The sequence below is a fragment of the Mobula birostris genome, chromosome 22 (genome assembly GCF_030028105.1).
Source record: "Mobula birostris isolate sMobBir1 chromosome 22, sMobBir1.hap1, whole genome shotgun sequence".
In the NCBI taxonomy this organism is placed as follows: domain Eukaryota; kingdom Metazoa; phylum Chordata; class Chondrichthyes; order Myliobatiformes; family Myliobatidae; genus Mobula; species Mobula birostris.
In genome coordinates this window covers 9,453,900-9,479,803 of record NC_092391.1, presented here as the reverse complement: position 1 = coordinate 9,479,803, position 25,904 = coordinate 9,453,900, and the positions used below count along the sequence as shown (strand labels likewise).

At 37.6% G+C, this 25,904-nt stretch overlaps 1 protein-coding gene across 4 annotated transcripts in view; it reads right to left on the bottom strand.

The window, feature by feature from the left end:
- Nucleotides 1-5,120: 5,120 nt before the first annotated feature.
- The window catches only part of LOC140186078 (pre-B-cell leukemia transcription factor 3), a 215,890-nt gene continuing 195,106 nt past the window's right edge, over nt 5,121-25,904 (bottom strand). For 2 of the 4 annotated variants that reach the window (XM_072239939.1, XM_072239942.1), the window contains 4 exons: nt 13,377-13,542; nt 12,722-12,834; nt 11,580-11,669; nt 5,121-6,744 (listed from right to left, as the gene is read on the bottom strand). In XM_072239939.1, the coding sequence (XP_072096040.1) occupies nt 6,652-6,744; nt 11,580-11,669; nt 12,722-12,834; nt 13,377-13,542 (462 nt within the window). In that variant the 3' untranslated portion in view covers nt 5,121-6,651. Of the gene's footprint in view, nt 6,745-11,518; nt 11,670-12,721; nt 12,835-13,376; nt 13,543-25,904 lie in introns of all 4 variants that reach the window. The other 2 variants (XM_072239940.1, XM_072239941.1) reach the window with 2 other exon arrangements.

The following is a 25,904-nucleotide window of genomic DNA, read 5'->3' as shown; positions in this document are numbered from 1 at the left end:
TCGGTGGTGGGGAAACTGCTGGAGTCAGTTATCAAGGATGTGATAACAGCACATTTGGAAAGCGGTGAAATGATCGGACAAAGTCAGCATGGATTTGTGAAAGGAAAATCATGTCTGACGAATCTCATAGAATTTTTTGAGGATGTAACTAGTAGAGTGAATAGGGGAGAACCAGTGGATGTGGTATATTTGGATTTTCAAAAGGCTTTTGACAAGGTCCCACACAGATTAGTGTGCAAACTTAAAGCACACGGTATTGGGGGTAAGGTATTGATGTGGATAGAGAATTGGTTAGCAGACAGGAAGCAAAGAGTGGGAATAAACGGGACCTTTTCAGAATGGCAGGTGGTGACTAGTGGGGTACCGCAAGGCTCAGTGCTGGGACCCCAGTTGTTTACAATATATATTAATGACTTGGATGAGGGAATTAAATGCAGCATCTCCAAGTTTGCGGATGACACGAAGCTGGGCGGCAGTGTTAGCTGTGAGGAGGATGCTAAGAGGATGCAGAGTGACTTGGATAGGTTGGGTGAGTGGGCAAATTCATGGCAGATGCAATTTAATGTGGATAAATGTGAAGTTATCCACTTTGGTGGCAAAAATAGGAAAACAGATTATTATCTGAATGGTGGCCGATTAGGAAAAGGGGACGTGCAACGAGACCTGGGTGTCATTATACACCAGTCATTGAAAGTGGGCATGCAGGTACAGCAGGCGGTGAAAAAGGCGAATGGTATGCTGGCATTTATAGCGAGAGGATTCAAGTACAGGAGCAGGGAGGTACTACTGCAGTTGTACAAGGCCTTGGTGAGACCACACCTGGAGTATTGTGTGCAGTTTTGGTCCCCTAATCTGAGGAAAGACATCCTTGCCATAGAGGGAGTACAAAGAAGGTTCACCAGATTGATTCCTGGGATGGCAGGACTTTCATATGAAGAAAGACTGGATGAACTGGGCTTGTACTCATTGGAATTTAGAAGATTGAGGGGGGATCTGATTGAAACGTATAAAATCCTAAAGGGATTGGACAGGCTAGATGCAGGAAGATTGTTCCCGATGTTGGACAAGTCCAGAACAAGGGGTCACAGTTTGAGGATAAAGGGGAAGCCTTTTAGGACCGAGATTAGGAAAAATTTCTTCACACAGAGAGTGGTGAATCTGTGGAATTCTCTGTCACAGGAAACAGTTGAGGCCAGTTCATTGGCTATATTTAAGAGGGAGTTAGATATGGCCCTTGTGGCTACGGGGATCAGGGGGTATGGAGGGAAGGCTGGGGCGGGGTTCTGAGTTGGATGATCAGCCATGATCATAATAAATGGCGGTGCAGGCTCGAAGGGCCGAATGGCCTACTCCTGCACCTATTTTCTATGTTTCTATGTCCCAAAACTCCTCTGCATCCTCTCCAAAACTACTACATCCTTCCTATAATTAAGTAACCAGAACTAAACACAATACTACCCTTCTGAGCTCTGTACAAGACAAGATTATCAGGCAGAGAGAGGACAAAATTCAGGATGGTCTCAAAACCCCCCACCAACCCCAAATTCACTGAAACCCGAGAATTCCTGTCCAGCAACCACTCAAAATACAAAAGGAGCATTTGGGATGGTTTTCAATAGTTAAAACATTACAACACATAAAAACCCAACGTATTCAGCTGAAGGACTGCATCAGCTTGCTACCACCTACCTGTCCCATCAAGCACCTCCTGGAAGAATCTGTGGTTGACTTCATCAGCCGTCTCAGAACCCATTGAATTGGAGAAGTATACTCACCCGTCACTTTATTAGGTACACCAGCTTGTTAATGCAAATATCTAATCAGCCAATTATCCTGTAACTTCAATGCGTAATAGCATGCAGACATGGTCAAGAGGTTCAATTAACACACACAAAATGCTTGAGGAACTCAGCAGGCCAGGCAGCTTCTATGGAACAGAGGAGAGTTGACGTTTCGGGCCGAGACCTTTCGGCAGGTCTCGGCCCGAATGTCAACTGTACTCTTTTCCATAGATGCTGCCTGGCTTACGTGTTTCTCCAGCAATTTGTATGTGTTTCTTGGATTTCCAGCATCTGCAGATTTTCTCTTGTTTGCAAGAGGTTTAGTTGTTGCTCAGAACAAACATCAGAATGGGGAAGATATGTGAGCTAAGTGACTTTGACTCTGATTGTTGGTTCCAGATGGGGTAGTTTGAGTATCTCAGAATCTGCTGATCTCCTGGGATTTTCTCGCACACCAGTCTCTAGAGTTTACAGAGAATGGTGTAAGAAACAAAAAAACATCCAATGAGAAACAGTTCCGTCAGTGAAAACACCTTGTTAATGAGAGCAGTCAGAGGAGACTGGCCATATTGGTTCAAGCTGACAGGAAGATGACAGCAACTTAAATAACCATGCATTACAACAGTGGTGTGCAGAAGAGCATCTCTGAATGCACAACACATGAAACCATGAAGTAGAAGGGCAACACCAGCAGACGACCTCACCGGGTTCCACTCCTGTACCTAATAAAGTGGCCACTGAGTGCAAGTAGTCCTCAATCCCATGCAACTGCCGAAGAACTCAACTGAAGTACCTCATCTAATTTTGTTTTTATTTTTAGAGACACACTTGCATTTGAGCCAGTTCAGGGATTTACAAGATTGACTTCTGTACAGAAAGGGTTAATTTTAAAAAAAAAGCTTAGCTGAGTGTCGGAACTTTGGAAAACATTATGATAGGTAAGTTCCCGGGGCTGACTGGGATATGCCCCAGGTTACTACAGGAAGCAACTCAAGACCTTGCTGCACCATTAACAATGATTTTCAAGTCCTCACTGGCCACAGGGTAATACCAGAAGACTGGAGGATGGTAAAATGTGATTCCTTTTGTTTAAGAAAGGAAATAGGGATAATCCTTGGAATTTTCTTACATCAAGGTTGGCAAACAATTGAAGAGTATTCTTAGACACAAGTTTTAACAAGCATTTGGAGTAGTCTGATTAGGGATAGTCAGCATGGCTTTGTGAGGGGCAGCTGTACTTCACAAGCCTGATTGACTTTTTTGAGGAAGTGATAAAACAGATTGAAGGTAGAATAGTGCGTATGGTGTATATGGATTTAAATAAGTCATTCAACAAGGTTCCCCATGGTAGGTCGTTAAAAAGTCAGGAGGTATGGGACAGAAAACCTGGCTGCACAAATTCAGAATTGGCTTGCCCACTGAAGGCAGAGGCTGGTAGCAAATGGAACATATTCCTAGAGATCAGTGCCCAGTGATGTTCTGTTCTGGGACCCATGCTCTTTGTGATTTTTATAAATGACTTAGATGAGGAAGTGGAAGGGTGAGCCAGCAGACGTCACTGAGGTTGGTGTTGTTGTGGATAGCATTGGAGGTTGTCGTAGGTTATAATGGGACAATGTGTGAGATGATACACTTTGGATAGTCAAACTTGTTTGTGGAGTACAAATGTCAGACTTAGCAGGGTGGAGGAACGGAGATCTTGGGATCCAAATCTATAGATCCCTCAAAGTTGCTGTGCAAATTGATAGGGTCGTTAAGAAGTGCATGATTTCATTAGTCAGGGGATTGAGTTCAAAAGCCACGAGGTAATGCTGCAGCTCTATAAAATGCTGGAGAGACCATGCTTGGAGTATGGTGTTCAGTTCTGGTCATTTCATTATAGGATGGATGTGATAGCTCTAGAGGGTGCAGAGGAGAGTTACCAGAATGCTGCATAATCAGAGAACAGGTCTTATAAGGTTGAGTGAGCTAGGGCTTTATCTCTTTGGAGCAAAGGAGGATGACAGGTGACCTGATAAAGGTGTACAAGATGAAAGGAAGCATAGATAGACAGAGTCTTTTCTCCCCAGGGTGGCAATGGCTAATGTGAGAAAACATACTTTTAAGGTGATTGGAGGGAGGTATTGGGGGGGGGGGTGCCGAGAAATGTAATTTTTTTTATATTTGCAGAATGGTGAGTACAATGAACACTGCTGGGAGCACTGGTAGAGACAATTACATTAGGGAAATCGAAGAGATTCTTCGATAGGCACATGGATAAAAGAAAAATGGAAGGATATGTGGGAGGGAAAGGTTAAAGTTTGATCTTGGAGTAGATAAAAGGTTAGCACATCATATGCTGAAAGGCCTGCAATATGCTGTACTGCTCAATGCTCGACATTCTATGAATGGGACAATGAGGAAATCTTAAGACAAAAAACAATTCTGGGAAGGCTTGATTGACGCTACTTGATTGATTCTTCCCCTGGAAAAGAACCTAGACCCAGAACGAAGTTTCTAATAAGAATTTGCCCACATTAGAGATGAAGAGGAATTTCTGCCCTAATGACCTTTATTAAGTTTTTATTGTAATGTTCTATCTCAAGAAGCCAAGGAGACAAACTGATTGAATCCATTCAAGGAAGATGTACAGTATATTTGAATTACAGAGCACTCAAATTTTAAGACAAACAGGAAGGAAAATGAAGTTAAGACTGAGAATGGGTCAGCCATGATCTTATTGAATGGTGGACAAACTCTGACAAGCCATCTGGCCTATTCTTGCTTCAAATTATGTTCTTATGAAGACCTGGCTCCAATATATTTAATGTCAACTTCAAATTTGAAATAGTGTCACAGCATTTATGGTCCAAAATAATTGGTTCCATTTCACATGGATCTTTGTGGATCAAAGCAGCTAGCTTAGTAAGCAGTTGTTGGATGATTCTGAATGTACATTAAATCATCACTGACTCTACACAAGGTTGTGGAATGCAATAGCGGCCTTGTTCTAAGTGATACGTCTGGTGGTTAAAACATGGTCTGATTTTGGACATGAATTGTTTTATTCACCTACTAATTCCTGTGTCACTAACCACAAAGTACAAGTCATCAGTTTTAGTTAATATGTGCTACTTAAATTACAATAAGGTTCCAATCCATCAGTCATATTGGCTATTCAACAACAGACTCGCCTCATTCTCCATTTAACTAGCTGTTTTATTGGTATACTCTGCAATTTATATTCAAGACCTACACACCTTAGAATAGACTAAATGTGTACTCTAAATGGGTTCAATCTCACCCCCCTCACCCCGGAAGCTCAAAGGAAGACTACGAGATGGTTGCATCATGAAAGCAAAAAGTTTTATTTAAGATTTTCAACTACATTTAACTACCACAAGGAAGACTTCTCAATCCAGGGTGTAGTCCAGTCAGAAAGTAACACGAAACGTTTTAATACATTATATCACTGTCACAAATTATTTCCATGACTCAAATCAGTTTCAGAATTGCATACAATACAAAAAAGGGAGAAAGGAGGGGCTCCCCGTTACACAGGGTGAAATATACAGTACTGAATACTGAATTTCGTATGCATTACAACTTTTTTTTTGCGTGGTTTAGTAATGACATGACCAACATTCAAAATGATCTTCAGTATTTACAACAGTTGTACTGTTTGTGTTTAAGATGATAACCAAACCTTTCACTTTAAGATTATCCTTTTAAAAGAAGTTGCTAGAGCAACCCTGATTTCTTAAAAGATACAATGTACATTAGATTACATGAAAAGAAATTGTTAATTACAAGATGCAAAAAAAAGTAATAAAGACGAACTACGGTGTGAATATTGTTCAGAGGTAGTAAGTGAGCACTCTAAGCTACAGAACATGTTGAAATTCTATTGGTTCATATGAGTTTGCATGAGGTAATAAAGCTGTGTCTTGATTGGTGAGATGTATAAATACTCTTTACCTACATATTTACAGCACTCCATGTGAACCTTGCCATTTCCTGCCATTGATAGGTTGAAGTAGCGAATCTGGAAAAGTACGAAGGCTGCACCCAGCGCGTACTGTAAAACCCAGGCTTCAGCCTGCACTAATTCAGAAGCAAAGCACTCCGAAGGCTGGCATTGAGTTAGTGTGTTAAAAAAAAGGAACAACTGTAAATAGCACTCCGTTATAACAAGTCTGAGGAAAAACAATATCAGCTCTTGGCAACCATCTGGTTATTTATACATGGGTAATAAAACTGTTCAACTGATTCTTCCAAATGAGTCTTTCATTCTAGTTGTACAGTTGTAATAAAAGAAATTTGATCAAGATTCTGATATCATGTAACACTTCATTGTTCTAAGCAAGCTATCAATTCTTGATATCTTGCTAAAATACTTTTAAGCAGCAAGGGTTCAGTGTGGCGAACTTCGTTAATTTATAACTGTCTGCCTCAGCACCAGTAATCTTGTGTCTTACAGTCAAATTGAAACATGCATTCATACCTCAAAAGGTCAAGATGCGTCACAATAACATCTTACACATATAAATCTTCAATCCATGCTTTCACCCTTTGTGGATTTCCATTACAAATTAACTTTTTTTGTTCCGTTTTAAAAGTCTGAAAACACTGGATCTACTTAGTTCTTTGTCTCAACCACTGACTGACTAAGGCAAGACTGTGCTATACTTAATAGAATTAACGTGGACTTCCAAAGGAAACCAATCTGTTCCTCTTTCTAATTATGAAATGTAAGTTTCTTTTTCCACTAAAGAGCAGGGTTTTACAGTAAAGCAGCAGGTGACTGGGTTTCAGGAAATCCACTTTTCTTCTCCTGCTGGTCAGTGCTAATCAAGGCCTATTGGCTCAGGGAATGGATGTTCCTAGGAGATCAGTTAGAGGTATCAGAGTGCACACTTCCAGGTCCTTCTGTTGGTGAAGTCACAGAAGATGGAGTGGTTGCATCTTGCCATCCTCCATTAGCCTAGAAAACACAAATAATGTTCAGCAGTTAAAAATCATGAAAACTTGTGAAATGTAGTAACACATTTTCTTTGCCCTAAAATTCAAATTTAGCCCAGAAATAAAAATTGTAGACAATAATAAGTACATCTCCATGCAACCATGTACACTGCAATGCCACAGCTAAAAATGCTGTTTCTATAATGAGCTGAGATGTAGAAAGATTTCATTAGTAAAATTACAAACATTTTTTTCCAATGTTTAACCACTCAAAACACATTGAAGGCATATGAATACATTTCTTTCCCCTCCACCCCCCAGCCCAGTAAGAGTTTTGTCTGCGGGAGAGAAATATTTTCCATGCAGGGTATATACAGATGAAATGATCAGTCGTGTCTAAATGAAGCTAAACAAAGTATATTAATAAACACTTTAACATAATTTTAACAACCAAATACATAGGTAATTTCCTGAAAACTCATGTTACAAAGCTACAATCTGCCAGGGAGCAGCAGGCAAGGATTTGCATTAGCAGTTCTCTGCAGGGGAAGCTCCTGATCTCATCCACGCATATGGACAAGTGCCAAATTCATCCCTGGCACAATCATAGTGAGGAGAATGAAAGAGAAGGGGCAAGTCAGTTTGGGTTGGCCTTTTGCACCCATCTGCTGGGTGAAGGTTGGCACAGATTGCCTGCTGTCTTCTGAACAGTGCAAAGGAGAGAACATAAAGTACAAATTTTAAAATTAAATGTATGAATAAATTCCCTTATTATTAGCTTATCAAAAATATGCCATGATCCCATTCTGTATCAAAAGGGAACATGTAGCTCCAAGTGTTATCATTCAAGGACTCTGGTGACCTCTTATCCCTTATCTGGGCAAATCTTCATTCAACATCCTCCAATGCTCTACCTGTACTCAGCACCTCACCCATAACCACCTGTCCATTCAAACCCTTCCTCAGCAATCTGGTCTTTCTCACTGTGCTCATTATCTATTCTTCACCTATCCACTTCTGCAATGCATTGCTGTCAACTTCAAGCTGGCTTTGCCCCAGAGCCTCCCCTTTATTCAGCTTCTTCTTGGGTGCATCAGCCTTTAAAACCTTCATAGCTATTTGGAATTTATCCTGTAACACAGAGCACAGCGTGTTACTGTGATTCTGAGGATTTAGTGCTCTACAGCTGATTTAACACATAACATGCATCTTTTCATGTTTCTGTGGCCACAAATGCCCACATACTGAGCTTCTGATATTGGGGTCATGCTATTTGACAGGACTGACACAGATATTAAAGTAATCTAGGCTGGATCAGTCTGCCACACACTTGCACCATTATTAGGCAGCACCAGAAGAGTGACATGAAATTAAAACAGGCTGGAAGGAACATCCTTTATTGCAAGGGAAAAGCATTGCTTTACATAGTCATTAGTTCAAAAAGAAAACAATCCTGGTTGGGCTGAGGTGGCCAGCGGTGAAAGAGTTCAACTAACAGTCAAGGCAGGAGTTTAGGGGTGCCATATACATTTTCAGTATCCATTAATGTAGATTCCATCTGTGAAGCACATCAATTTGAAATTGACTGCTCATTTCTCTTACATTTTAATTTTCTCTTCATCCATACTACTCCCCTCTATGCACCTTCTCCAGTCAGGAGGGCACGATGATTTTACCTATTGACCAAGTGGGAATGAACATTCATCAAACCTGCAGTCAGTTACATCTCCATGCCTCACACAAATATAAAATTACTGAGAGGACCTTTCAATTCAATTCAATTCAATTCTATTCCTTGCTCTCTCCATCTTCTTGGTTCTCCCAAAATTTGGTATACATAATCTAGACAAACAAAATATATATTTATGCAAATTTGTCACAAAAGAAGAATTTATTACAAACACAAAATGAGATCTTGTGGGGTTGGGGTTTATAGTTTTTTCTAGAGACAGCTCAGTTTTGCTAGTGGCTATAACTGTCACTAGCAAATTTTTTCTTCCACTAGTGCAACCCATCAGAATCAAAGCCAACCTGATGATTGTGACAAAATGAAGGTGAATCCTAGGAAGCTGAGACACTGTTTTCTGGAGTTCATTAGGAAAATCTTGCTAGTGTTTAGAATACTGACTAGCAAAACTGAAGAATCCAAGAGCAATCTGCTGGGCAGTCAGTATTAAATTCAAGCACTGATTATAACTGCTGTCTGAGTCAATCTCCTGAAAAGTGCTCACATTTTGTGCAGATGACATTATTTAGATTTACGAAAGAACACTACTCAGAATGTCCTGGTTTTAAAATAATATTTTCCCAAGATCTTAAATCATCAGTTCAGGCACATCACTAGTTTTAACTCCTGCAGGCTCACACAGATCAACCAATCTCACATGGCATCAAACAGGGAATGATTTCTGCTGACATAAAGAGAGCTGGCAGAAACAAGGCAAATATTGAAAGCAGCCTCTTGCAAATGAAACCAAGCTAATCTGCTTTGCACAAACTGATAATCCATTTCACTCCACTTAGTGAATACCTGATAACTGAATGTTTTCCTTGGCAAGCACAAGTTGAAAATATACATCTGTACCTATTGGATTCAGTCCTTTAAGCTGTGCATTGCTGCACAGTTAATGATACAAAACCTACAACTGAACATTACAGAATTCATATTGTGCCTTGTTATTTTAACAATGGCACGTTAAAGACAACTGCACAGTCATTCATCGTTCAAAAATTGTATATCACAATTAAATACAAAATAAACAAACTTTGCTTTCTATGAGTTCTTGAAAGAGAATGAATAATTCCTTCAAAGCAAAGAATGATAATACTAAATCCTAAAGACATTGTGTTATTAAATCACTCAAATGCAAATTTGCAGATAGAACAAGAAAAAGGGCCAGAAATAAAGAGGTCAGCAACGCAAGTTCAAAGTAAATTTATATATCAAAGTAGGTACATTTCATCATATACTACCCTGAGATTCATTTTCTTGCAAGCATTTACAGTAGAACAAAAAAAAAACAATGGAATCAATGAAACACTACATACCAACAAAGACTGACAAACAACCAATGTCAGTCCTGGTGAACTTGCGCCAAGCAAAGGTATGTTTGCGTCACGAAAAGGAAATGGTCATGTTATGGTGAGAATAGAGGCATTTCACATGAAGTTAACAGCTGGGGCAGAGAGGTATGTTACATGGCTTACTTAATATAGGGTGGACAGTGAGACTTTATCATATCTTTATCATATTATTAGAAAGCATCTTCTTGTTTTTCATGATTGTTCACTGTTCAATCAACACAAAAAAAATTAAGTTGGCACTTACAGGGTGCCAATTATTGCTGACAAATATTTATTCACTTTGCTTCAAGCCCACATTTCAATGTGTACGCATTCAGGTTGCCAGCAGCAGGAGTAAGCAGACGACAGAAACTCTGGTCCTGTGCTGTAGTCTGCTTTGTTGATCTAATTAAGCAAAAATTAAATGTGAATTTTGAACTTGATGACACTACTGTATTCCTACATAAACCACTGGTACTCCTTACATTTGCATCAGGAATGAGAGATATGAAAAATGAGTTCTCCTGATGTCTTGGGCTATAGAGGCAATTGTTGAAATCAATGTCTGATCAAATTTCTGCTGTGGCAGACAGCTTGTCGCTACATATTTTTATGTCAGTCAGAAAGAGGGAAGGTGCAGGCCTCGTGAGTTGAGGAACATTGAGTAGAAGTGACGGGGCAGCCCTTTCTGTAGGGTCCAATATGAGCTACATTGACTTTGAGTGCTTGCGGCGAAGACTAGCCTTTGCTCAAGCCTCCAATCGCCAAACATCAGCAGCAAAAAAGGTTAGCGTATGTTAATAATGGTTTATTTATAATATGGCTAATTTCCAAAGCAATCCGCCTGAATTATCATAAAACTACAACCTATACCACTCATGCATGCTGTCCATATTTTTTTTTGCATTTATCTATGTATGAAAGAGGTAGCAAACCTTTTACCCATCTTTGTGCACACTGTGTAAATTGACGAACAGATATATTTTCCTCATGGGGAATATCCTTTACATCAGCCCTTCCAAATTAAACATGTAAAGTTCAACCTGCAGCTTTCGATTTTGCCAGATCTGTGGGCTTATTGGCAAATACATTGCATTCCCTCTGGAATAACTATATTTAGTAAAGAATATTCCCTATAACACTATTAAGACAATACAATTAATCAGAAGGACAGTGTTTAAATAATAATTTAGTCATCATTATCCAAATTTTAGAGATTAGTTAACTATCCTTGCTGTGTCTAAATTTTAATCTAATTTTGGGGAGATGATGTTGCATACATTAATAGAGTCCTGCAGGGACAGCTGTCAAACTATATCCGTTCTATTTAAAAAATAATAAAAATCCCAATGTCCATACCATACCAGAGTGGTATAATGCACTACACTATCATATGACACCTTATCAAGCCTCATCAACGAAGATGGAATTCATGACTTCAAAATGCTGCAGGCAAGGACAATTTTACATTCCATCTTCCAAACACAGTATTTTGGAAATGATTTAGCAACACTGTGAAATATTTTACATTGGATTTAAAGTAATAGGACAAAAGATTGCCATCTTTAGCTCTATTTTAATGCAGTGCATTTCTTGTTTAAAAAAAGGTTTAATTTTCCTACATAACCATTAATTCTTTACATAAACATCCCATAAAGGAATGTTTGTTTCTTTCTGGATAACGTAACCCTCTCTGCTATCAAAAGCTGAATTAAGAAACTATAATGGCTTACACTGGCAAGGCTTTAGTTTTTCTTTTTCTTCTATGGACACAGAAATAAAAGTGTTCCTTACGCTCAAACTGTGTGGACTGTACAGTGAATTCCCTCCAAGACCATCACTGTATCCGCCCGTCTGATTGATAACATGACGCAGGGAATCCACCTGAAGCAAAAACAAACAAAAAGGAACATGTCAGAGTTGATGTGAAAGAACTATCCTCTGCTCACAGGAAATGATATAGTAGATTGAGATGTGTAAGCTTGCCATCCTGCTTACATTATAGTAAAAATTACCAGTTTGTTTTAAATATTTTTAAATTGGCAGCCTCCGTGTTAAAATTTGTTTTTGAAAGATGTCAGGCTAAGCTTACATACCACACTGAATTCTGGAAATTTTGCCATAGGGTTTCTAGGTTTTTTTTGCACCCAATAAATAAATTACAGGCAAAGGCTGTCTGCAGCCAGTCAGCATGCTGTCTGTCAGTAACAATTTAATGGATTACCCTTAACAAGAACTGCAGTCATTTACTGACACTTTTTACAGAAATGATTACATTGAGGATGACAAACAGTGAAAAACTACACTCTTTGCTTGTAATACAGCCAACCACTTCTAGAAATATGTTATTCAAATATTAGTATCGGACTCACCTCATGTCATTTACTTAAGTACCACATCAGTAACAGTTTATCTTATAAAACAATAGTCATTTTATATTTGGAATGCTGCCTTTCTCTCTGTCTAAGTGGGCAAAAGGGGAAAAGCCTCAACACTTTTAGCGAGGGTGGGTCCCCAGCCTCTCCCAGGATTGTGATATTTTGGCAGACAAAGCCTTTTAGTCCCAAGAACAATTCTTATCGTGAAAGAAAGGAACAGAATTCAAAAAACACAAGGCATGAAAATAATAAGAGGAAAGTCTGTGAATGAATATGGCAGAAGCTTACACCAATCACCAAATTCGCCAATTTTCCCACCCCCCCAGATTGCTCAAGCCAGAGCCGACTGCATTCACATAGTTTTAAAAATCAAACATGGAACATCACAAATAACGGACTCAAAACAATAATGATAATATCAAAGCAGCAAATGGATAATTTAATTAATCTGTACCTTAGGTACAGAATATTTACAGGGCTATAGGTCAGAGTAAGGCAGTTTTAATGTCTAAGCCCTACCCTGCTTCCTAGGCCCTGGTACTGGCCCATTCTTCCTACCTGTGATTGCACATTGGCTCCGACTTGGGACCCTTGGTAAGAATCCCCATTCAGATTCTGCATGTTCATGAACATGTCCCCAGAATTTGGTAGGTTAAAAGAACCAGAGGAACCTGGAAAGGAAAGAGTCAGGCACCTGAATCACAGAGGGCTTTAAATCTCTCCCCAAAGTTCTCAAAAAGAAAGAACATACAAGAGAGAAACAGAAATAAGGAAACAGACAGAAAAGAAACAGCAGCCTTTCCATAACATGAAAAGCATTATGAAAATTGTCCAGATTTTTACAGAATGAGGAGTTCCTTTTTTTAAAAAATGTTATTCTGTCAAATAATGACCTGCAAAGCCCAAACCAGTGAATTCTGAAGTGTGGGTGCTGCTTTTAGCTTGAGACACAATAAGGAGGCATCGTGGGACCTACCTTATCAGGAAAAGGCAAATTTTTTTTTTCAGCATCATTGCAAAGTTTTAATTTGTATTTTTAAAGCTGGGGCTTACAATATGGCAACCATGATTAATTTAAACATAAAACTGTAACATAATTTTAACGGTGCTTTTCTTAAGGAAGCTTTTTTTTTTGTTTTTATAAAATTATGCTGCCTTCTTACAAACCAAAACTGCTAAACTTTGAACCATGTTCTGGAACCTTTCCACTTACCGGACGTGGGTGTGGTGGGGGAGTTTGCTTGGCTGTTTTGCACTGCAGCTGCAACAGCATGTGCAGCATTTACAGCAGTTTTTGCAGCATATAGGTTAGCTTCTTCTTGGAACTTCCCAATATTCTTCTTGTACCTGATTCGTTTATTGCCAAACCAGTTTGATACCTGAGGAGTGAAGAAAACCAACTGTCAAGAGCTCTGCCAGGTACTCAGAGGTATTATTACTCGTATTTGTCAAACTTGGGTCCATCACAATGGAAATTTCTAACTTTTTCCACTGGGTGTCTTGACTAATTAAGCAATAATCAAAGATAGATTGCAAGTTATTAGGAATTGAAGCATGACATGAATATGCCTGTCTTTTGACAGAACAGATACTTGGGGACTTAGACATTCACCACGACATTACCGACATGATTACACTGGGGGAAAAAAATCCAAAAACACACCAAAACATTAATAATAAAGAAGTAATTGTTGGTACATTAAATACCACCTGCCAATCAAATATTGTTACTGAGATGGATACAAAGTGCATTCTTTGCTTTGAGAAGTGGTAAGATGAGAAAGCCTAGAAATGCCATTGTTCTTTGTTTCTGGTCTGGAACAACCTGGCAACTCTACAATTTAAATCATGTTCAGTTAGATGAATATGAATAGAGTGATGTAAATCAATAATAAATGAACTAGTGTTTTTTATTCTCCCTCTGAACAGAGTAAGATCAGGATCAGTGTTGCCAAGGCTAATCCACGCACATTAACCTGCGCAAGGATCCTTATAAATTGGTTAGTAATCATTTGTACTCCGGCCAAAGGGGGCAAAGCTCAGATGGTGCTTCATTATTATTTTCAGAGAACAAAACACTACAAGATTGCAACTGAATTTTCAGTATGTTCTGAATGAATGTTGTGGGCATTACGTATTATTCACAGCACTTTACAAAAAGTAGCTTAATAACAAGCACCTGTGAAAGAATCAAAAGGCAAGAACCCAGTCAGCTGGAACGAACGCTGAATGATTGAGAAACTGAGTATGAACTCACGTGTACAGAGTATAGACCTTAACATGTTGGTTAATCTCCAAAATGTTATTTTCCCTGTGTAAAGTACTTTATCTTACAAATGTTGTTAATGGAATATTTCTGCAATTGTTACTGAAAACAAGCTGCTGACCCAAGGGAGGACAGAGGACAGAGTAAATGGTCCTTATGGTGTTTAAATTTCTATCTCGTGACTTCAGCTAAAGGTTATAACTGTGTAAATGACATTGGGGGGATAAACATTAAAATCCTTTATAATGTAAGCATGACAAGCTGGTTTGTTTTTTTTTCTGGTAATCTACATACGGATGAGTTCAACTACAATTTTATTTTACTGCCAATGGTCTTTAAAGAGTGCACAAAAACTGCACACAGGTGTAGAAAGAGGTGCTTGGCCAGGGGAAAGAAAGTCTGTGTGATTTGATGATTCAGAGAAGAAGCCAACTCTGGCTGTAAAATACTAAATTCCATAAATTTAGACACAAGCTCCAAGATGATTTTGTCATTATTCAAGTGGAAGTATTTTACATACTACATTTTAAAATGCTCTTTTCCCAATATGGTTCTCAGTATAAACCTTATTTAACTCATGTAAACATAATAGCTGAATTTTTGCTAATTTCATGTGATGGGGGAATTTACAAAGTTCTTTAGACAACAATATTCATAGAGAAAAAATGGTTATTACTCTATGAATTATACGGTGTCTTGTCAAGTACAGGTTCTAATATTGTTTGGCTATGTATACCACTAGATTTTGCACAATGCACTGATTACATTTAGAATGTAGATAATTCCACAATCAGAGTAAACAACCATTACAGCATTATGTTCTTTTTTGAAACGGTTTTCTCTGATTTTTTTGCTTCACCTCCCCTCTCATCTCTCTTTCTCTTGGATTACCAATTACAAAAGGAAGCTTATACTTGTATAACCTAAAATTATACTTCACAGAACCAGAAACCAGAAGTCTCACAAGACTGATAAGAAAATGACTCCCTCCAGTTTTACCTCTCTCCTTGGCAAACAAGGCATCCCATAATAAGAAGATTCAAAAGAAAAACATAATGGTACTTGACCCAAGAACATATCCACCAGTATTGCAGTACATTCTACTTGGAAATTTCTACTGCAGAACAGTTTTTAAACCAGCAAGTTAAAACAAAACACATTATAACCAGCATAGAATTAGTGTGATGCTATTTATCTTTGGTGCCATATCACAGGTTACCAGGCACTGTCAACAGATAATTACTTGGAAACATGCTACACAATCTATAAGAGTACAGCCATAGTGCCATAAATCTATCATAATTATTGTGGTAATCATATTAACAGTAATTGACTATTTAATAACTAAAGTATCTGTATTGTGCAAACATTCACAGATGCACAAAGATTAAAAAAAGATACAGCAACCATTCACATTGTGTAATAAATTCCAGACTGTGCACTAAAATTTTATATCTTTAGCACATTCTAAAATATGAGGAGATTTTGCACGCCATCAGATTTTTTGTAGCACTCCAGTCGCCGTGCTTCTTAATCTTTACTATCAAGGCAATTAAAATTAATGACCATTCATACAAACCACTGTGGGCAGTGTTTCCTTGACATCAGTTGTTTGATGAGTTTACCTTGAGGTTAACTACCGAGCAAGGTTTAATTGGAGCAAAGGAAGAGAGGACAATCATCTGATGTTTTTTCTTCACAACGAGAAAGAAAAAATGCTGGAACGCCGTATACCATGAAGACTCTTTTTATATATTTCTCAAATGATAACAAAAAAAACTCAGACTTTTTCTCCAGGTTGAATTTGTCTGGAAGAATATAACTAGAAATCATACAATCAATAATCTGTCACGATGGAGGAAGCCCCATCAGTTTGCCTGTAACAGGCCACGTTTTTACTACTATTCCTGTGATAATTGTAATACTATACTGATACCTGCCCATTTCTACTTCAACACATTCATCAGACTTTGGCATCAACGGTAGTACAATTTTAACCTGTCAAAGTTAGTAGGATCCAAAATTCCACTGACTGCTTTCTGACTGGAAGATGAAATAATAATAGTTTGGGCCTTCATAACAAATTACTGCTGATATTGCAAAACTGAAATTGGAGACTTAGCTGTTTCCTTATGCTACTAGCCCAAGTTTTAACTGGCATCACCAGATTTAACAGGCTGTTATTGCAGTACCTAGCTCATTTTGTTGTAGATATAAAAATGGTAATATGGCAATACAAGGATTTTGAAATTGTAGCTAAGACAGAGCCAATCCGATCATTCTAAGCTTACAATTATAGGGGGAAAGAACAAAACTATTTTTCGAAGATACAGACACTCTACTGTTACAAGAGGTTGACCTGAAGAATTCAGGAATTGCTTTGTGAATTAGCTGGGGAATGATTAACAATCAGAAAAAGTTAACTTAAAATTTGAAATTAAGAATGATTTATTTGGGTATTTGTAGTCATGAACAAGAACACCTCACCTCATTAGACAAAAAGGAAATGTCCATTTTACATGCCGTTGTTGGAATTCACATGTTAATTGAAAATAAGGAATACTGAATCCTAAGACAATTCCATCCCCACCCTGATATTGTCCCTTTCATGTTTAAAGACTTACTCTGATACAGCAATATGATTCTACAGCACTCTAAGCTACTTAACACTACACTGAATGGGTGTTCTTTATGTGTCATCCTGGGCATCGTGTGGCACAAGGTTACTTAGACACAGAGAAAATGCATTCAAATCCAAAAAAATTGTCAAGTGCTACAACAATGGAAAGGATGCAGCAAGCTGGAGGCTGACTACAATATTTCATTCCTTTCCAACAACTGAAGAGGTGCCAGAGGATTACAGAGCTGCTAACTTTGTATCATTGTTTTAAAAAGGAGGTAGAGATAAACTGTGTTATTACAATCCAGTTATTTTCATCACGAATACACAAAGTATTGGAATCCACTTGAAGGGACAGCAAACCCTCAGTTAGAGAGGTAAAGATTTATCAAAATGCAGCCAGCTGGGATTTGCTAAGGGAAGGTTGTGCCTATCTAATTTGTCTGAATTTTACGTGGAGGTAAGAAGAGAATGGGTATTGAGTGTTTGATGTTGTCTATGCAGATCTTAGCAAGCCTTCTGACAAAGTCTCAGATGGCAGACTGTATCAAAACAGTAAAATCCCAAGGGAAAGTGGTAAATTGGATCCAAAAATAGCTTAGTGGCAAGAAACAAGGCAAATGGCTAATGGGCGATATTGTGACTGGAAGAAGGCTTTGAAGTTCATTCCTTGGTTTCCGTATTATATATTAATGTTCTAGACTCAAATATTGGAGGCACCATATTGTAGTAGCAGTGAAGAGGAATGATTTAAACTTCAGAAAGATGATCTGGTCAGTTGGGCAGAAAAAGGCAAAGAAAATTTAATCTACATAACTGCTGGGTAATGAACTTTGACAGGTACAAGATAATGCAATATACAAAATAAAAAATAGAAAATATTGGTAAGATTCAGCAGATCAGGCAGCAGCTGTGAAGAAAGGAGCGAAGTTAATGTTTCAGATCAATGATCTGTCATCTGAAATGGAAAAGTGAGAAAACAAGTATGCTTTAAGTTGAAGTGCAGAGGTGGAGAAATGGAGAAAACAAAGGGAATCTCAGTAACAGGGTTATCCAGGTGAAACTAATGTTCTTCCTATCATCTAAGAGAAGGTGATGAACGATTGTAGATCACAGCTGATCTATCTGTAGAAATATAGGCAGAGAAAGATGAATGAAACCACAAAAGGGGAGAAGAACAATGCTGGAACTGTAAGATTCAAAACACATTTCTTTCTAGAAATCAGAAATTACAGAAAGTACTGGAGAGGAAGCAGATCTACAGGTATGTGTGAAGGGACAAAAACTGAATTGATGTTACTAGTGGCATTTTCTATTTTTACTTCCAGCATCTGCAGGTTTTGCTCTTCAGTTGGCATCTACAATAATTGGAGGATATTGAGTGATATGCAGAAGCAATGGGACCTTTAAGTGTGTGGCAGCTCCACAAGTCAATAGTTGGTTAAAAAAGGGTGATTCTTTCCTTTATTAGATCTAGATTATAATAGCAGGGAAGTACACGAGTATGCATACAATGTTAATTTGGGCATCTCTTTCTTGATTTGCAGAGGTATGACGGGCTAAATGGCTTCATTCTGTGTTCTTGGTATATGGTTTTATGAAGTTATAACTTCAGTAAATAATGATGCCTGAACCACCAACTTGATATCAGGCCTAACTTAACAATGCTGATTTTGTAGCTGGAACATTAGTTATTAGCGAACATTGTCATTACTCTGCCAAGCTGTCATCAGTATTTCTGGATTTATAAGGTTTAATATGGAGGTTCCAAACTTACCATCAATGAGTCAGCTTACATCAAACACTTTTGTTGAATTACAAATAAATAAAATACACTTAGATTAATTTTAGAAATCTTAAAATAAAAGTAATGGTTTCCCTAATCTAGACTACCAGAATTCTGACCTTTCTAATGCTAAATGAAAAAAGAGAGATTAATTAACAGAAGTCTCTTTCTCTGCTAGAACAGGTGCCTATCTGAGGGCACATTTTCAGGCAGTGTGACAGACAGGGAACAATTCAGAAGGGTCCTGTTGTGTACACACTCTGTTAAGTGAATGACAGGAATTGAGGAAACCACGTTGGCTACCAACTGATTCAGAATCAGTGACCTGCTGTTTTCTGTAACCTTCAAATGAAAACATTTGAGAATGCTGCATTTCTATACAACAACTCTCTGGACTTCAATTTCCTGAAATTGTTACCTTTACAATTTGTTATGTACTTACACATTCTCAAAATAAAATGGGAAAACTTGAACAGTGATGAACAAAATATATCATGACAATAAATATTAAGTGGTAATGGTAGATGCTCAGTCAATAACATTAGCTATACAGTAACAGCTGCACTATGTATTCTAGGTTGTTCTACTAAAAATCAGTGGAACTAAATTTCAGAAGAGCAATCACGCCCAGGCAATATGAAATTGGATGTTTACAGTAAGCAACCAAGGATAAATTTTAACCTCATGGATCCAACTAATGACAGCAATGGATTAGAGTCAGACCAGGTTAAGGGCAGTACGATTCCTTCCACAATTAGTGAACCAGCAGGATACATCACAAGCTGACAGTTTCATGATTACTTTCAGTTTTTTTTAAACAGATTCAAATTTAGTTGATGGGATTTGAACTCACATTACAGATTATTAGTCTAGGCCTCTTCAAGATAATAGCTTTACTGGCAAACGAATGAACACTTTAATACACAGTGTGATTCTGTAATACTAAAATGTTCATTCGTTTGCCTGTAAAGCTGTTCAATTTATAGGCATCAGTGACCTAAATACAGCCTGACTGACGAAAAGCTCCAAATCAAACTAGAAAGCCATTTCATTCAGATTTATTGCCCTTGTGATCAGAAAGGTCCAGGGATTGAGGAAAATGGGGCTCTGCTGACAATTGTAAATGCACAATTCCTTTCAAAATATTTTTTCACCCTAAGACTTGCTTGGTCACTGCAATTCTGTACTGGTGTTAAGTGAAACTGTACACTGCCTACATAGAAACAGCATGTAGTCTTTAACCATTTATCAACTGCCCATCTTTTCATTAGGCCTCAGAATTGGCTACTGTAGCACAAAATGCAAGTAAAATAATTAAACTTTTGTCATAAGTGGTAGATGCTGGACATATGAAATAAAGACAGAAAATATTGTTTAAAACTCAGGAGATCAGGCTGCAAGAGAGCAACATGGTAGCATAGTGGCTATGACAATTCTTTACAGTACAGGCAACCTGGGTTCAACTCCTACCACTGTCTGTAAGGAGTTTGTACATTCTCCCCGTGACTCTGTGGGTTTCTTACAGGTGTTCTGGTTTCCTCCCACAGTCCAAAGACATAGCAGTTGATAGGCTAATTGGTTATTGTAAATTGTAATTGTCCCATGCTCAGACTTGGGTTAAATCGGGGGATTTCTGGGAGGTGCAGCTTGAAGGTCCAGAAGGGCTTATTCCATGTTGTATCTTAATAAATAAATAAATATTAATGTTTCAACCTCTTAATCTTTTATAGCTTTCATTTCTCCAGCAAGTTTTGACATCTACAATTTAAAAATACAGCATTTGAAATGTAAACAAATTTGAATGAAAGTATAAACTCTTAGAGCTACAATAAATAAGTACATTAAAAACAAATAATAAACAAATTTCATGACATATGTCAGTGTATTAAACCTGATTTGATTAAATATAATTGTAAATGAAACAACTTTTATTTAAGACAGTATAGTTAAAGCCATTCTAAGGTAGTTTCTGGAATCTTGTATACAAGTCTGATCCAGCTACCTAAAAAGGGTATATGACTTGCGGTAGAAGGTAGATGGGGAGTATTCACCACATTGACTCCTGGATTAGCAGGTCTGTCAATGATGTGACGTTCTCAATTCAATCTTGACATGTGGCTGGAAAAACACTTTATTACCAAATGCTGGAAACATAGGATCATCTTCTTGAAAAACTGAAAGTGAACTACTTTCCAGACTATTCCAGATAATAGGTAGGAGTCACTCAAAAACAAAATGGGCCTGAAGTCAGACTGAGCAAGGCAGGAGCTGTATTAATAAATAAACTGGATTTGTATGATAGTCTGATAACTTCATGACCATCGCCACAGATTTTGTTTTAAAAAATTAATTCAAAGTCAATTATGGGATTTAAATGCTCACTCTAGATTTAATCTAGACCTTATGTATTATTCATTCAGCAACATAATCATCACACTACTGTAGTGACCCTTGTGAAAATGCTGATGCAATGAATCACAACAGATCTCAAACGAATTAAGCTGCCTCATCTGCCTCAGGATTAGGCTTTACACTGCCTGTTGCATGCTATATTTTTATAATTAACATTGTAGTTTTATTGTGTAACACACACAAAAAATGCTGGTGAACACAGCAGGCCAGGCAGCATCTATAGGAAGAGGTACAGTCAACGTTTCGGGCCGAGACCCTTTGTCAGGATTAACTGAAAGAAGAGATAGTAAGAGATTTGGAAGTGGGAGGGGCAGGGGGAGATCCAAAATCATTTGCTGCCTGGCCTGCTGCGTTCACCAGCATTTTTTGTGTGTGTTGCTTGAATTTCCAGCATCTGCAGATTTCCTCGTGTTTGCGTTTTATTGTGTATTCAATAGGACTTTTTCTTTTATCTGTAGACCTATGCTGAGAGTAACTATCAGTGCATGAAGCCATCCCTTGTAGGAAGCTGAAATGCATTGAGAATAAGCTACCTTTGACAAAAGCAATTGTATCTCCAGTATATTCTAATAAGTGTTTTAAATAGAATCTAATCTAAGAAAAGTACACCTAAAAAGCAAAATAGCCTTTCTATATTAGCCGGAGTATACAAGAAGTGGATTAAAAGTAAAGAACATGTAAATTGCTGGATAAATTATAGAATTAAGAGCTAACAAATTATACTACAGCTATTGTGAGATGGCACATTTTGTCATTTTCAGTGCCTCCTGAAGTATAAATATTCACTGTTTCTGACACCATGCAAGACACTTATCTGCTTCTATAGAAAGCAGATGAAGTAGTTTATCTACAGCCAGAACACAGCAGACATGATAGTTTGAAGCTCCTCTTTATGTAGGTCTCCCATAAACTTTAGCCGTCAGTCTATAATTTGATCAAGAATGAGGGGCACTGAATAAGAAGCCTGTGATTCTTCTTCGAGTATAGTACTGTGTAAAAGTCTTGGGCACATATATAAGCCAGGGTGTCTAAGATGTTTGTATAGTACTGTATTTGTCAACATGGAGCACTGAGGGAGTGGTATGGGACAGGTGGTAGAGGAGGAGTGCCGGGCAGGTGTTGGCGTAGGTACAGACACGCCCAGCCCTGAGACACCAAGCAAGGTCATTTGATTCCAAACAATTGGTTTATTGATCGTTACAAAATGTCTCTCTGGTGCTTCGCACTCCCTTCCTCTCCCTTCCCCTTTTCCCTGCCCCCTTCCCATTCTCAGTCCACAATAGAGACCCATATCAGAATCAGGTTTATCACCACTTGTGTCATTAAATTTGTTTATTTTTGCGCCAGAAGTAGAGTGCAATACATAAAATTACTACTGTACTGTGCAAAAGTATTAGGCATCCTAGCTACTTATGTGTGCCTAAGAACTTTGCACAGTATTGTACCTCTGCATTAGCTACTAACATCTTAATGAATATTTATTGCACTTACATAAAGGACTCATTTCAGAGGCAATGATTCTTCTCTTTAAAAAATTGTTCTGAATTTTGTAGTGACTTTGATTTGAATAAATTCTCAGTGGGTACTTAAATGCTTTGTGCACTTCATACAATTATTATTACGTAGTTTCATTGTTTTCATTTTACCTACTGCCCACCAAACAGAAACACAAAACAGTCAAAATTCTCCACTATTCTGTAGTTCTATTAGTAATTGCTCTAGATAAACTACCATACTGTAGTTGGGAGCCATCCACACAGCTTATTATCGACAGGGTCTTTTATAGCTTCTTTATTAGTGAAGAAGTCATAAATAATGTGTGATACAGAGAGAGTTCAGTGTTTTGGTTTTTAAAGTTTATTGGTGTTCTCTAATGATCTCTCTGCACTTGGGGTTTTCATTAATCTTAAGCTTGTTGGTATACCTGAATCTCATGAATGCTGCACCAACTAGGAATTGAAATCTGAGGAACTCTTTGAGGTGCGTGCTTAGGTGAATCCACAATGCATAAGGTAGCTACATATATACACAGGAGTGCATGATGATTGGGAGGGATTCATGTCCGTGTGGATAGTTTGTGAGCATGTTATGAGTACATGTGTGCAGTGCATCAATGAGAGGTTTAGTATGTGTAATATACAAGCCCAGAAGACAAAAATGTGTGTGAATGTTCATAAAATGCAATATCTGAAATTCAGTATTAACTGGAAAAAGTTAGTTATGGATGAGATCAAAGGTTCCTTTTTCCTTACCAAAGCAGCTTATCATTACAAGCCTCTCCAGCAAGTAAACTGTTGCTAACCACAGCTGGCAGGTTAGAGTGGCAGGGAACCGTGGGATTCTCCACCTATGATCACTTATTTGAGAGAGACATTTCTATCTTTGTTGCAATCATGCTCCTGTTTTACATTTGTAAGTATAAAAGTGTGTTTAAACTTCAGCAAGTGTAAATTTTCTGAGGAGAAAACAATTCATTAAAAACACAATTTTCATTTGGGGAAAATCAAAAGATAGTTGCAGCTAACACACAAGATATAAAATAAAACTGATCATTCCCCTTCCAGTGGGAATTTGCCCCATGTCACTTGTAGTAAATGCACATTTGTAGCTATTGCTATTTGTAATATTCTGTTTTAAAAATTGAGCATCACTGAATTTTGGAAGTGAAGTACAAAAATAATTGCAACAAATGTACACTTAGTAGTAAGTAGTAATGAAAATGCTTAGCAAATTTATATTCCCATGAGAAATAAAATCTCCATTGGAAAAGTGCTCCACCCTTTGCAAAGTGTAGTAATTGGGAATAGGAGGAACTTAATAGAAGAGCATATAATGCAACAGCTAAGAGTGCTGATCCCGAGGGCCAGAATGATATTAAAATCAGCAAAGTCAACCAAAATATTGATATATCTGGGAAAAGCTCATTTTATGAATACACTGGCAAGAAATATTGTACAAAAGTAATTTCAAAAGTTTATATAATGATAAGAAGTACTTAAAAGTACTGGAGTGACAAAATTTCCAAGACATTATATATTTTCTATTAGTCGCTGCAGAAGACAACCAATGAAAATCATTCCAGTTAGAGTGGAAATTTAAAAGTATTTAAACTCGTGTCACCAAATTATAGTCCAGTCCAGTCTCCAAATTACTAGACCAGTAACTTTACTACTGTGCAATGGTCTGGAGATAAGGACCCAGACTTCAGGACTGAGGTCAGAAGTTTATTCACCAGCAGGGCTGAAAGTCATTAGAAGTCTGTAAATACACAATCACTGACCATATTCAAGACTGCAAGTGTCAGGGGTTTTTCAATTTCACTGGAATCCACAGATAAGTTTCAGGTAGGAATGTGATGATCTTACTAAATACAATAGGCTCAGATGATTCTTCACCCAGTACTGCGCCTCACTTTCTTTCACATTGAACATTTGTTTAAACTTTCTCCACTTACACAACAGAATCCAAGATGTTGTTAAATTTAACAATATATGGATAACTTCTTTTCAGAAATCAATACCATCACATATAGAGACTTATAACCGAAGAAAATGACATACACACCAGTTAACAAGAGATTATTTTAAAAGGAAAAGATTAATAGATTTGCGTAGTCTCTTTCAAGTGTGCTTCTACCCTTAAGAATTACAAAGCAAACATACAAGTTACCGTTTGAACAACTTTGTTCTTTCCATCAAACTGAATGAGAAGTTTTATTCTTTATCAGTTGATTGACTTCTTTTTGCCAAAACATTGGTCAAACCAGTTCCAATATTCAATCTAGTCAATTTCAGATTTGCAAAAAGTTACACAATTTATATTAATGATTCAGCTGTATTAATTTCTAGGAAATGTTTGTTCTAACAAAATATTCATCAATAGCATTTAGTTTAAGCAGGTAACATCTTAATCAGCAGATGGTTCTATCAGCAGAATAGTACCACAGTCTGAACCCACTTTTAAAATTCTTTCTTGCAAAAGAATAGCATATGGACTAAACCAAAAACATGGCACAATTTCACATCATTTCTATTAAGCAAATACACAAGATTAATGAATAAAATTTAATAGAAATGGCTTATTCAGTCAGCAGAAATTAACTTTTCAGTACATCTTTTACAGATGATTCTTTCAAACCTCAGTTGAAACAATTGGAATAATATTAATTAATTAGTTAACCTCAAGCTGGTTTCTAATTATGCTTCTGAAAGTTCCTCTGGAGGTTAAGTCGATCATTATGTCAAAAATAGAACAGAAGCCATGAATAGTTAAAGCACAATCCATTTAACCCTCAGCCACATTATGATAAATATATTATGAGCTGTAATATTGATATGCAAGACTGAGTAGTCCAGGATCACTGTTTATGTCACCTTAACCAATGTATTCTATCACTGAGTTTAGAAGCAAACTCAATACTCATGACACCTAGCAAACACCTTGATAGGTATAAATAGAGTAGCTGACATTGCTAGTTGTAAAATATGATATATATGTCCATAGGTGAAGCTGACTGGCTAACGCACAAGCAAAACGTCACAAGTGAACTATGGTCAGTCTTGCAAGTGGGAACACAGATCATACTTCCCAGATGCCTCTGATCTACTGTACATGAATTGTAATATCAGATCTCTTTAAATTATTTTAATTTGGTCAT